The sequence below is a fragment of the Girardinichthys multiradiatus genome, chromosome Y (assembly GCF_021462225.1).
Source record: "Girardinichthys multiradiatus isolate DD_20200921_A chromosome Y, DD_fGirMul_XY1, whole genome shotgun sequence".
NCBI classification, from domain to species: Eukaryota; Metazoa; Chordata; class Actinopteri; order Cyprinodontiformes; family Goodeidae; genus Girardinichthys; species Girardinichthys multiradiatus.
Genome location: NC_061818.1, coordinates 20,158,599 through 20,172,558, shown reverse-complemented (window position 1 = coordinate 20,172,558; position 13,960 = coordinate 20,158,599). Strand labels below are relative to the sequence as shown.

At 39.2% G+C, this 13,960-nt stretch overlaps 1 protein-coding gene across 1 annotated transcript in view; it reads left to right on the top strand.

The window, feature by feature from the left end:
- The first annotated feature begins 1,427 nt into the window (after window positions 1–1,427).
- The window catches only part of LOC124864405 (trinucleotide repeat-containing gene 6C protein-like), a 50,092-nt gene continuing 37,559 nt past the window's right edge, over window positions 1,428–13,960 (top strand). Inside the window, exons 1-2 of the mRNA XM_047359181.1 lie at window positions 1,428–1,571; window positions 5,544–5,565. Of these exons, the coding sequence (XP_047215137.1) occupies window positions 1,509–1,571; window positions 5,544–5,565 (85 nt within the window). The 5' untranslated portion in view covers window positions 1,428–1,508. The remainder of the gene's footprint in view (window positions 1,572–5,543; window positions 5,566–13,960) is intronic.

Genomic DNA, 13,960 nt, shown 5'->3' with positions numbered 1-13,960 from the left:
TACGCTGGCATGTTGGATGGAAACCTGATTCCAGATCTCAGCTAACCTGTGTTTCAACACAGTATCAAATTAGTTGTTTATATATTCACTAAATGCATTAAAACAAATGTTTTCCCAGAATTTGCTAACATTTGCCTCAAAGGCCAATAAAAGTTGATCTGGAAATGGAATAAAAATGTTAGTACAAACTCTCATGACATCTTCAGCTCCCTAACTTCAGAAATCAGATTTAAGCTTCAGCTCAAGACCTTTTCTCAGTTTCAGCCACCTTAGTTTCCCAGTTCCATGATTAGACAAAACCGACTTCAGCGCTACGCTAAAGGGTGCTGTCTGTCTCCACCTGACTGCCCACTGGGACCTCTGGGAGCGCCTGTTGCCAGGCAGTGGCACACGTCACCATCGCCTGCAGCAGCACATTGGCAGGAGAACTGGCTAATGGTTTCACAAACAATGTCACATTTCAGGGTTAAAAATAAGTGTCTTCCCATTCATGTTTGCCTTTTTAATATGTGCTTTATGCTTAAAAATTTGATTAATTATATTAATAATCCCTATTTTTCCATTTTTCCATTATAGACTCTGGGATGGATATGTCATAAGGCTCTAGATCTCTTTCCATGTGAAACAAGACGTGGCTTTTGGGTGTTTGATTGTTGAGAAAGCTTTTTTCTTTAGAGCTGCTCATAGAGGTCATAGGTTAAAACATGTCAGTAACCCTAAATGGTGCTATGGGTCGTGTTCCTGTGGTAGATCCTGAACATTGCTTGTGATGGGATCCATTTCCCAGGATGAATGTAGACTAAAAACTGGAAGTATCATCTCCGGGGGGGGCAACTATTGCTTCTTTTCCATTCACGGTTCCAGCACCGCATGGCTCCACTCCACTACAACATGTAGAAAGAATGAACACAGCCCAAGTTAAGTCCTCAGTCGCTGCGCCTGCAGCTAGTACTCCGTAGTTTAACTTTTCACCCAGAATCTGCAGCCTTTTGCGTTTGTATGTTCTCAAAGCAGATGAGCTGAGTCAGTCAGCCGGGGGTTGACCTGGCTAATGTGCCCATTCAAAATGATGTGCAAACCAGGGCTAACTGGCGCAGTGCTTGCCTTGTCTGGTGACAAACTGTACCAACACATAAGTTCCATCAACTATTCACAAGAAGAGCCTCAAAACGTGCGCTCAATTTCAAATGCCGACTTTTAGGACAGACAAAAATAGCTTAGAGGATCTTCACTAGTGGTAAAAGCACAGCTATCTCTCAGCTGGTTGGGTTGAGTGTTTGTGCCACTGATTGTTATCAACTTCTAACGGGTAGTGAACTTTGTTCAGCGTGTTGATTTCAGCTTGTAAGAAAGAAGTTGGGCACTACACTATGACCAGTGCAAAAAGTTAGTCTGGTGACCTGCAATGTACCTAACTCAGCAGGAGGTTAAAATAAAGCTCTGTCCTTTCCTGTCTTTTTATATTTTAGCTGTGAAAAGAAGCAAAAACACAAGAAGAAACACATTTGATGGAAGATAAGAAAAAGAAAAAACAAGAAGAGAAGAAAAAGAACGAAGCTACACAGAAAAAGGTAAACGCTCAAAGTTTTGTTTTGAAAAAGCTCGTCCCTTCATATGTTCATTCATCGGTTTTCTATGCTCACCTAATCTTGTTCAGTGAAGCTGGGCTTTATCCCATCTGGTGAGAGGCAGGGTATAACCTTGACACATCATCAGGCCATTGCAGGGCTGAAAAACATCCAAGCATGCACGCAGCTTCTCCTGAGGTCAATTATAAGTCGCCATATCTCCTGACAAACAGAGAAGTCCCACAAACGTGCAAACTCCACCATCGACAGCCTGAGAAGCCCAGACTCAAACAGGAAAGCTTCATGTTTTAAAGCCCCAGTTTTAATAACTGTACCAGCACACAATCCCTTAATGTATTCAAGTTTAATTGTTGCTGCCTGTTGTTTAATAAAACCTGATATGATAAGCCATGGTAGACCCCGGTTCAGTGCAGGGTCAGGCCATTGTAGCTTCACTGCCTTATCAGGCAATTTGAGATAAGTTTCCCGTGATCAGTTGATTAAATATTTCTGCAGAGAGCTAAGTTACGACAGTTTTAATTAATAAAGGTGAACTAAAATGTGTTTTCTATTGCAAAACTGTAGTTTAATTAAACTTAAATCATCTCGTTTCGCAGTGTTGGTGCCTGTTTTTATTTATTTATACATTAACTGCTCAAGTCTTGGGTTCACTCACGTTTACTACAGGTACATAATGTGTAACACGTGCATATTAAGTACATTACAATATGCAGACATTTAATCTATCTTTAACTTGATTTAGTCTTTGCTTTATTCTTCAGAGGGGTTGCTGTTTCTGCTGTAACTCACTAAGTAGGACTGGTCTTAGTCAAAGTTTGCTTGTATTTTGATGTTAATAACAGAATTTGTGAATAGACGTGAGCTGATTTGAGATTCTTTAGTAAAGCTGCTAGGTTTGATGCATAAAGACGGTGCTTATTTGTCCAGAATATTTAACCTTTTTGCTCTCAAATAATCTGCAGTTTCCCCGCCACGACTGTTCATGGTTTTCATGAACAGAAAGACTTCCAAGCCACCAAATTTGTCTGTCTAGTAAGTGTGGAGAAAAATATAGTAGCTATGTTTCAGCCTGCTGTGCAGCAGCAGGTCGGGATAGTAGAAATGTTGCGTTATTCTCTGCTCCAAACGGCTGGAGAAAACTGTTTATTGCATCCGATTAAAAGGACTTTAAATACATGGAAGGGTATGACAGAATTGTTTTGCAGTTTTGAAACCTGATTTTCTTGGAGCCGTTTCATACCTTGATACTGGCAATCGTCAAAGGTCAGCCCAGTAAACGCTTTCCTCTCTTTAGGCAGTAAGAATAAATTTAAACATGTTTTAGGTATTTGAAAAAAAAAAAAAAAAATCCTGACCCTCGACTTGTTGTTAAGACTTGTATTTATGGTTAAAGACTTCAGATTTTCATGACTGAGGACTTCACTGAATAATCCCAGTCAGATAATCAGATGTACATGTACTACTGGAGCTGTACCTTTCGTTTCCACCTGTACTACGATGCATGCTCACGCATATACGAGTGAAACCAAATATTTACATAGACTGTACAAGGCACATAACTATTTATTTCCCTCACTGCCTGACATTAAACTAGACTCAGCTTTTCCTGTTTTTTATCAGTTAGGAGCACTAAAATTATTTCTATTTGCAAATGCTAGAATCGTTAGCCAGACATATTTTAGATTTTTTTTTTCTTTAAATTCTATAGTTTGCATACTTTTCCTTAGTATTTGGTAGAATTACCTTTTGAACTGAATAACTTCCAACATTTTGGTTGTTTTTCCAGCAGCCTATAAATGCACTACTCCTACTTTGCTGTTTTGGTTTTGGTTCATTCTTTTTGACAGAACTGGTGTAAATGAGTCAGACTTGTTGGCTGCCTTTCTCCCACACACCTTTTTAGTTCTGCCATCCAATTTTCCATGGTGGCTGATATCAGGGCTTTGAGATGGATCCTCCAAAACATTGACTTGTTCTCCTTAAACCACTTTGTAACTAATTGGGTGGTATGCTTAGAGTCATTGTCCATTTGGAAATCCCATTTGTGTCCAAGCTTTGTTGATGTCCTGAGTTGTTGCTTCAGTATTTCCACGTAACGTGCTTTCCTCATGATGTCGTTTGTGAAGTCTGTCACTCCATCCTGTTGCAAAAATACAAATACAGCATGATGCTGTCAATCCCGTACTTGACAGTAGAATGATGTTCTTAGGCTTGCGAGTTTCCCCCTTTTTCCTCCAAATGTAACACTGGTCATTATGGCCAAACGCTTCAATTTTAGATTTATCAGACCAGAGGACATGTTTCCAGAAGTGAAGGTGTTTGTTGCTGAGTGCATTTGCAAACTAATCTGGCTTTTTATGTTGCTTTTGGACTAATCACTTATTCCTCACTGTGTGTACTTTCTGTCCATAAAGTACACGACTCCTTCGCTGCTGATAATGGCTCCTTTTCCACTGAAAGTCCTAGGGTTTAAATACCTGGGGTTAAAATACCTGGGGTTAAAGCCAGGGAGCAAAAGTCAGAACACTGCTAGAAAGGATCCACCAATCACCTTTGCTCAGTACATATCTCCGCCCCTTAACAATCCCAGGGTAATCTGAAAGTCCTGCACCCAGACTTGGAGCTTTTTATTCAGGAAAGTGTGGACCCGGGAAATTGAAATAAGTAAAATTGTGTTAAAACTTGCTGAGGGCTTTCAAAATCCCTTTATAATGACTGAAAGCCCCTGGAATGGAAAATGGGCTCTTAGAAACTTCAACCACCATCTTCATAAGGTCATCATGCTTTTGTTCTGGGGTTGATTTGCACATTTCACACCAAAACACACTACTCTCTGGGACACAGATCCCATCTCCTTCCATTTTAATTGATTATACTTGTATAAAATTGTTTAAGCAATTTATTGTGACACATACAGGTATCTGTAAATTTTACCGAAGGTTGAACAAGACTTGTGGAGGTCCACAATTATCTTCCTGATATCTTGATTTCTTTTATTTCCCCCCTGTGATTACACACAGGGAAGCAGTGGGATGAGATATTGCCTTAAAATACATCCACTATTTAGCCCAAAGGATTTGAATTAATCAATCAGAGGCTAGAAAGCCAAATTTTGACAAGGCATCATAATCTTAATGCATGTATTAAATTAAGAATTTTATGAAGGTTATAAAAACATCTAAAACTATTATCTCTCTTTTTATACTGGTAATTAGTAAATACTGTATAAATAATTTTGGTATTCCAAAATGACCAAAATAGGAAATGTTTAGTCAGACAGTGAGGGAAAAAAGGATTATGTCTTTTTTTTAATACAGTCCATGTAGATACCTAGTTTCAGTTATACCAGCCCACCATCTACTCTACCATCTATTCAGCCTTGTAAATTAATACTTTTTCTTAGTCTTAAATACTGTCATCCACAGAAGATATTTTCCATCTTTTATGTAGCACCAAGCTAAACCCTTTGGTTTATTATCATGAGGTGCAGCAGTCTCCAACAGGTATGTAGAGGGAGAATAACCTAAAACTCAGGGCAACAACGTGCTTGTTGATATTCCAAGACTGTTCTTTTGTTCTCTGTTCTTCTGAAAATATTTATTTGAATTTAAATAAATTGATAGCTTTAAATTTGAGTTTTGGCCTCACAAACTTTCATACAGAATTAACTTGACTGTCTGAGGAAAGGCGGCTGCTTCGTCCGTCTTATAAAACTACCAGGGGAACACTGGCGTTTCTCCATGTTCTCTTCCCTGGTCCTCGTGTGTCCATCTGCACGGTGCAGCCTTACATTAAGACTTAAATAGGTGTGTTCTTTCGCCCTAAGAAGAAAACAATATCGTTTTTCTTCAGCAGCAGTAAATTTGTACAGATGTTTAAAAATGTACTATATGTTGATTGGGATTTCCTTGAAATTTTCATTGATCTTTTTCATCTTTTTCTCTTTTATTACAGACCACAGAACAGATAACCAAAGGTACGTTTTTAAATTGGACTTTATTTCTTTTTTTGTTTCATACACTTATTTTGTTCCATTTTATAGTCGAATTTCTCTATTTGGCACAAACAAAACGCATCAAGCCATGTTGAAAACGAAAACATCTGGAGCCAGGTGGTCTGAACCACCTGAGCAGAAAATGGAAGCCAGGTGCCCATACAACACTAATAAGGAGCGTAGGGATGATGCAGCTCCTCCTCAGGTCTCTCTGTGGGCTCCTCGGGCATACCTAGGAGGATGGAGGTGGGAAGGAATCTCAGAATAAAAGAAAAATAAGCCAGATAACAAACAAACAATACAATGCATAAAGGGAGTTGCCTGAGAAGATGTTGTGAAGAGTGGGCCTAGCTGGCAGGTTTTGAACTCTGCTTCTGTTGAAGCTGCATTGTTCAGTTTAGCCTCCTCAGGCCAGTGTTCTTACAACAAATAGTACTGTGATGGTCTGTCAGCCGAGAAGCAGATCTTTTTATTAGGCAGAGCGAGCATGTTTGGAGCAGGATGCCGTTTCCCTCCAAGGACGGACAAGGGGAAGAAATCTGATTACACCTTCAGGCAGACGTTAACAGCAAGGCACTTATAAAATAAAATAATTGGTGAATGTGTTATTTTTTTTTTGCTACGTTCAGGCAAATGTTTATCTTACTGATTAAAGGTCTAGTTATGTAAGTAGGAGAAAGTTGATTTGTGCCTTATCACATCATATTACAACTCGAAGCAAAGAAAGGCCTACCGCTAATAACCATGACCAAACAGGCTGAGACTAACACGGCAGCAACATGCCGTGACCTCATTTCCAAACTGTTTTCATGTTAGACGACATTAGGCAATGATTACCGGTTTTAACAACTTACCATGAGAAAATAAAGCAAAGGATAATTGAAACACTTTTTTTTAAATCCACGCTATCATAAAAAAGATCTGTCCATGTAGTTATTCATCTTACCGAGAAGCTGGGTCACCTTCTGAAGACAAAACCATACAGATAAAAAGATATCATTAGATAAAACGGAAGACGTTTGTGTGTCTGTTGGTGAGAGAAACTAAGTATGACCAAGTGAAATGAAGAATATTAGTAATAATTAGAATAATACTGATTTTTTATCACTTTTTTCAGCAGGAAGACTGTAATCCTACTTCAAATATTTACATATATATAATAGCCCTGATGAATTTGCATCCAATAATCATGATATTTTAATACTGTTTGATGCATTTTCTACTTTCAGCTGTAATTTACACAATGTTCTCCAGTATACACGATGTAAAAAAAAAAAAAACTTACAATGCCAGATTAATTATAGCATTTCTTCCAATGATTAGTCCATGAAACTGTTTAAGCTGCTTCAGAAAGATGAATTAAGCCAGTCATGCAAGACCATGTTTAATTGTTACAGTTAACACAACAACAATAATAATTATAACAATAATCAGGAAAACAGTAAATCTTGATGAAAAATTTATTTCTATAGGATGAGCTATTTTGTTTTTGGCTTCGCAATTTAAAATCCAGATTGTTTATCATAGTAATTTAAGGTAGACTTCGACCTCATCAGGACAATAGAGAAAGTGTGAGTGAGGAATAAACATACATCCATTCTCAGGAGGTTTTCAGGAGCTCCTGAAGCATCTTAATAATGTAATTTCTTCTGCCTCCTTCCAGCAGAAGAAAGGCAGGGGCTGCAAGAAAAAGGTTTAAATTAATTTTTGCTGTTTTGCTTGAAGCAAAGAGAAGGTGACTGCTAAACTGTGGGGGCCCAGGCTGATCCGAGGGAGCCGGAAAACTGCAGAGTAAAAGAAACAGTTGGAGCTGCGTGAAACTGTGAGACTGAACTCCAGTTTCCTGTTTGCTGACACAGCTGAGGGGCCCGTTGTGGGTTGTTTCTACTGGCCCAGTTCTAAAACAGACGCATGCAAACACATGCTGTCTCTTTCTCTGTCCCAGTCCCCTAATGTAACAGTCTAATATCAGTTTTTACTTGCTGTGTTTTCGCAAACCCTGAAACACATCCACACACCATTTTTAAATCAATGCAACACTAACAGGCTTCTGCACACCTTGTCGACAAGCTGAGGAGGTTATTCAGTCAACTGCAGCATGGAAATCACATGATCTATGCTATGATATAGTTTAAAAGGCGTTCTTCTGATTATAAACAGCTAAATATGAGGAAGTGGTGTTGTGTCTTGCTAAACTATTTATATCCTTTTTAAGTTTTTGATATTTTTTTATACTGGAATTTTATGTGAAAGACCAACACAACGCAGCACATAAGGAAGATGATGCATGATTTTCAACCTTTTTTGGAGGGGGGGGGTTTACAAATAAAAATGTGAACATTGTGATGTGCATTTGTATTTTGCCTTCTTTACTCCGTAAAATAAAATCCAATCCAATTGATTGCCTTCAGAATTCCCCCTAATAAGAAATCATGAAGACCAAGAAACACAGCAGACAGGTTACGGATAAAGTCACAAACAAGTTTCAGGAGGGATTCAGTTATAAAATAATATCCCAAACATTGAACATCTCACAGAGGTCTGTTTTATCCATCACCCTAAAGTGGAAAGACTCTTGCACAAGTGGTAACCTACTAACCAATGACTATTTTGGGCTGAAACAATTAATCAGATTAATTGTGATTAATCTATTAGTGAAGTAATCATCAACTAATTTAGTAATTAAATAATCTCTAACTGGAGTTTACAGACTCTAAAACATGCCATTTGTTGAAAGAACAACCTACTTAGAGCAATAATTAGTCCAAATGTGTACAAAAACTATATACACTATATATAAAACTATATATTTTGTCTTTAAGATGAAAAACCATCTTTGTCTATAAATACGCTCCATCCAGAACTCCTCAAGTGGCAAAGTTTTAGCTTTACCTGATTTAAATTCTGTAAACAAAATCTCCTATTAAGCACATTTTGCTCTCTGATTATTAATTGATAATCAAAAAACAATTGACAGATTAATCGATTAGCAAATAATTGTTCTTTGCCGCCCTAGGCTATATATACCTTCACTGACAGAGCAGGTAAGGAGTGCCTTAGGAAGGAGTGCAGTTGTAGTTATGTAAAAGAAGGGGCTCTGGTCAGATGAGACTTGAAAACGGCTTTGTTTCAGCTGATCTCCATCCAATCTGACAGAACATGACCTATTTTGCAAAGAAGAATGGGCAGAAATGTCTCTCTGTAGATGTGCAAAACTGGGAGAGGCATAACCCAAAAAACCTGCAGGTGCAATACTAGTTACTTGAGAGACTGAATACAAATGCCCACACAACCCTTTCAGATTTTTAGTTTAAAAAACCAAAATCCGCTACCTACATAAGCACTACCTTATGCTCGTCTATCACATACAATCCCACAGCTTGCCGGTAAACACCCAAATTGTTTTTTTCTTTTTTGGCTTATATTACATTTACAACATTTGGTCCCGAAATTAAATTTCATTGTTTACTGCTGGGTGACGACAAGATGCTCTAAATGAAAAGGTCGACCGTTGTGATAACAGTAAGGTGTATTTGATCCATCTGTCTTCTGTTGTGTGGGTTATAGGTCAGCATCCTAGTAGCTTTGGGCAGGGTGTGTGTGAGGGAAGTAGTTTTAAGCATCCCTGTAAATTACACCTCAGGCATCCTGGTGTCAACAGGCTACACTACAGCTTGTTTTAATGAGCTGCTCTGCTTCTTTTTATTATAGAGTGCAATCCTATCAAAAGGAAGAGCAAAGCGCACATACACATCAAGGCGGACATTTACATATTGCAATAAAAGATAGTATTATTAGAAAGTAAAGCTACAGCCTTCATTTCGTAAGCAATTAATTTACCATTACCTTAGTCACACCCAGTTATTTGTGTTTGACACTACAGAGTGTTGTGATCAAAATGGGATTTATACCAGAGTGTCTTTTGTTATCATCACTGCCCCATGTATTATCCCAGCTTAAATGAAAGCAGCAGTTGTATAATAAATGTTATATTCATAGAATTGAAGCAATGAATGGTTTGAGCTGCAGTTCTGCACCTATTTCCTTGTTCTGCATACTGTCAATTTATTTTATTTGTTTTTATTATTCATATTTAGTTTTTGTCTTTTTTAACAAATGCAAAATGTCAAAAGGCTCAATTCTTCTTTTGTATGAAGATGTTATTTTTCATGGCGGATTGTTGCATTGAATAAATACGATTTTAAACATATGCGAACCATATTGCTATATGTTGACCATTTAATCTTTAAACTTTGAAAATCAGATTCTCTTCAACCAAAATGAAAAATGTATTATTTTTAAATTCATAAATATACAGTGTAGTAAACGACAAATAAGATTTCTCCCCGGTTTAAAATTGTGAGCTTCTTGCCGTTCCTGTGTGAACTTCCTATTTCATCCTGAGTCCTCAGCAGGTGCTGCTCAGGTCAGGAGGACAGGACGTTCCAGCCTCTTTCACGCGTCGCTTCTCCTCAATCATAACACGGAGGAATCCGTGCTGCCCACAGCTGTTGGCACAAAGGGCACGAGCAGGGGAGTGATGACTCCAGGAAAGTTCTTTGTTTCTGTCCTGCATCTGACTTTTGTAAGCAGGGGTCTTTGAAACAACCCTCTTTGACCAGTAAACCCCCAGAGGTTGAGAAAACTTGATCTTTAGCCAGACACACATCTTAGAAGTAGAGAGAGAATTTAATTGATGGTGCCGAAGTATTCAGGTATATAGTTAGGACTATAGACTGACCTATATAACGGTTAGTTACATTAACTGTGCTGGTAGATTTTAATTGCTTTGAATAGCGTCAGTCACTTTGGGAAGTATAATGAGGGGAGGGTCCATTTGACGCACTGTGTCACATTTATTAACTTGTAATTAGAACTTTCAGTCTGCTCTCTTGTGAGGTTTGCTGCTCATATTTAAAGTCCTATGGTAGATGGAGATGAAAACTTCTAAATACCTCGTTAATTTCTGATGCTTTTCCGCTACTTTTTAATGAGACATTTGATAAGGATATGTCTATATTTCCTTGTTATCTTCAATTATCTTGATCTACTGTTGCAGCTTGACAGCAAATGTGTGATATACATGTGCTATAAATGTGAAGGAGCCCTAAAATAAATTCAGCATTTATTGCAGAAGGATATTCTCCTTCTTTTATTTGGAAGATTTTATTGTTAGCTTTGAGGATTTGGTCTTTTACTATAACATTTCTCAATGTTTTATTACTCAGAGATGAGGGATCTATGGTGATTGGGTGATCCCCAGGATCTCTCAGAGGCCTGGTTATTCTCTTATGCTCTTATCTTTAGTTCACCCGTCAGGCTTTCTATAGGATGTAGGTGTGGGGACTGAGATGGCCACAGAAAAGCCATTTCTTTGTTGATTTGGCCCATTTTCAGTTTTCCTATTGCAACCACTTGATGTTGATTTGAACTCATGATGCACTCTAACAAAGTTCCCATGGCCTTTGGAAAAGAAACAAGCCCACAGCCTCATGGGTCGTCCACCATACTTGGCAAGAGAGTCTTTTCCACATACTAGTTATTTGTTTTGTGTCAAACCCAACTATACTGTCTCTTGCATATGATTAAAACACACTGTCCTATTTAGAGTTCCAGTAGAGTTTAGCAAACTGCATGTTTTTGAAGGTAGGAAAATACATTTTTTCTGACATTAATCTGAAACAGCCCTTTGGCATGTGGGTAATTTCTAATGGTTATGGACACTTTGTGACTAAAGATGCCTTTCTGGGGCGCAGCGGTGGTGCAGGGGTAAAGCGTACAGCCCATGTTTGGAGGCCACAGTCCTCAATGCAGCTGCCACGGGTTTAGAGTAAGTTTTTTGTTTTACCAACATATTTATTCTGAGTGGAAGTAATATTACTGTCTTGTCTTTAATTTGTGAAGGGAGCTAAAGATTAGGGTGATGGCAAGGAGGCCTTCCAACCTCAGACTTGGAGCTTTTCACCAAAGATAAATTGTCAAAATACGAGTGGAAACATGGAGAAAGCTGGTCAGAAATGATGACATGATTGCTTAATGCCAATTTTTCCATTGATAAATGAGAAGGGTTTAGATAACGTGGCATTTTTTTTTTATAAATGAAAATAAAACATGTTTTTTTTTTTTTATTGGTACTCCTTTTACATTGTATGATTATCCTTTGATTTATTGTTGTTATTGTTTATTATCTTCCTCATTTCCTATCAGAGACAAACTTGTTGGATGAATGAAAATCATTTTGAGTCTAAATTTGTCAGGGGTATGGATAGTTTTGGGCTAAATGATAGCTGTACTTTCAGTTTATCATTTACCTTTGAAAATATTTAAAGATCCACATAGAATGTAATTTAATTCTGCCATGCCATTTTTTACAGTACCGTCTTTGTTTTAACCGTTTATACTAGTTTGTGTTTTGAGGAATATTGTAGATGTAACTGGCCTACGCATAACAAGAGCTTGCCAAATCTACTGTATCTGTTCAAGTAAATTATGAATGCTGCCTTCTGTTGCACATTCATAAAACCCATCCACAGAGGGCATCCTTCATCTTGAAGGTCGTGTGGCCTGTTCGTGGCGTCTACTCAGGAGATTGTGGGACCGTTCATGCTTCCCACCCCTCTTTTCTCTTCCCTCTACCTTCGGCTCTTTGATGTCTTTTCAGACACCCCGCACCCCCAGCTCACTACAAAGTCTTAAACACTCAGGCAAGCATGCTGTCATCTTTTCTTTCAGAAAATTAGGATCCCTTTAAGAGTTTAAAATGAGATGTCTTCCTGTGCGCGAAGCACACACAGCCCCGAGGCCAACGTTTGATGTGCATCTTTGATGAACTGGGAATTCTCCTGTGCAGCCTCACAGCTGAGGACCGTGTTTTTCCAAATAGGCTGTCATAGAGATCACTCTGATCTCTCGCTTTACTCCATTCCAGTTTTTATTTTTAAAGCAAAGTGTGGTTTTGGGGGACTCCTGCTTCACACGTTACAGCTGCAAGAGGTGTTTGTTTTTTCTCTGACTGATCTTCCACTTTCATTAGTGACCCAGCGCTGGCTAATACACTCAGTTTGATTGTATTAGTGTTTTCTAAATGGGCAAGATGTGTGCTTTGTTCTTTGAAATGAAGCAACTGAAGCAGTGGAACATGCTACGGGACAAATGGTGGTCTAATTGTAAGCGGATTTGGAGCCAAGCTGGTTTCAGGCAGCGAGACAGGAGCTCTCAGAGGAGCACACGAGGGGGGTGGAGACTTTCATGCACACACTGTTCTCTTCATCGCTTATCCTCCCTCCTCTGACTCCTTCCATTCCTCCTGTACGCCAGCTTTCTCTTTCGTTCACACTCCCTGTCCCTCACCGTTTCTTTTCCATGATTGGCCAACAGAGCAGTCAGTCCCCCACCCCCACCCGTCCTCCCAGCCTCCAGAAGGACCTACGTCATACATCAGAGAATTCCAGCTGTATAACAGTCGACTCCATAACTGATACGTTGTGGCGCAATCCCGGAGCCCCCTTGTTTTATAAGGATATCACCTCTTAAAGCCAGCAAATTGACCTGGAATTACTGCGGCCATCTGCTGCCCTTAATGCAGCAATGATGGCAAGAGGATAATAGTCTTTGGGAAAGAAGGAGCGAGAGAGAGAGGGGAGCACAGAAAGGTGGGGAGGGATGAAGCAGAAGCGTTTCTGATTATTCGCTGAGCTGCAGGGAGAGACAGATAGATACAGATGGGAATGCAAGAAATGACATGCATCACAGATGCATAGGAATCCCCACATTTAAAAAGTACATAAGCATGATGGGCACCAGCAAAAGTGAAGAGAAAAAGTGGAGTTTGGCCTCGTGTGTCGGTAAACATATCTCTCTCTGTTTGCATGTTTCACTGCACCATGTTGCCCTCTCCCCTCAATGTGGGCCCCAGCATTACATAACACTTTGCTTTTGTATGTGACTGGCTGGCTGCATGTGCACAACTTCTTGAGCTACACAGACTCGGGATGGCAGCCAATGGCCAATTGCTGCTCTTTGTAACTCATTTAGGCCCCAGGAAGATTTTTTTCTTTCCTTTTTTGCTTGTTGGTTTCACGAGGCTGCCACCCTCCCTCCTCGACCAGCACCATTTGGCTCAGTGCACCTTAAGTCCAATCAGCTGGTGTTTGGGTTTACACAAGTACAGTCTGCGTAGGTTTGAAACAGATTTTTCGCATCCTTTTTAGATTTTAGTTTGCCAGATTGCCGTGTTATGTAATGAAATGCTTTGAGGCGATTATCCTCTGTGCTTTGTGTCCTATAACATGTTCCATCCAGGGCTAGCTCCATAACCCCGAGTTGATCCACGTGAATTATTTAATGCCGACCCCTAACCTCATAGCTACGCATTATT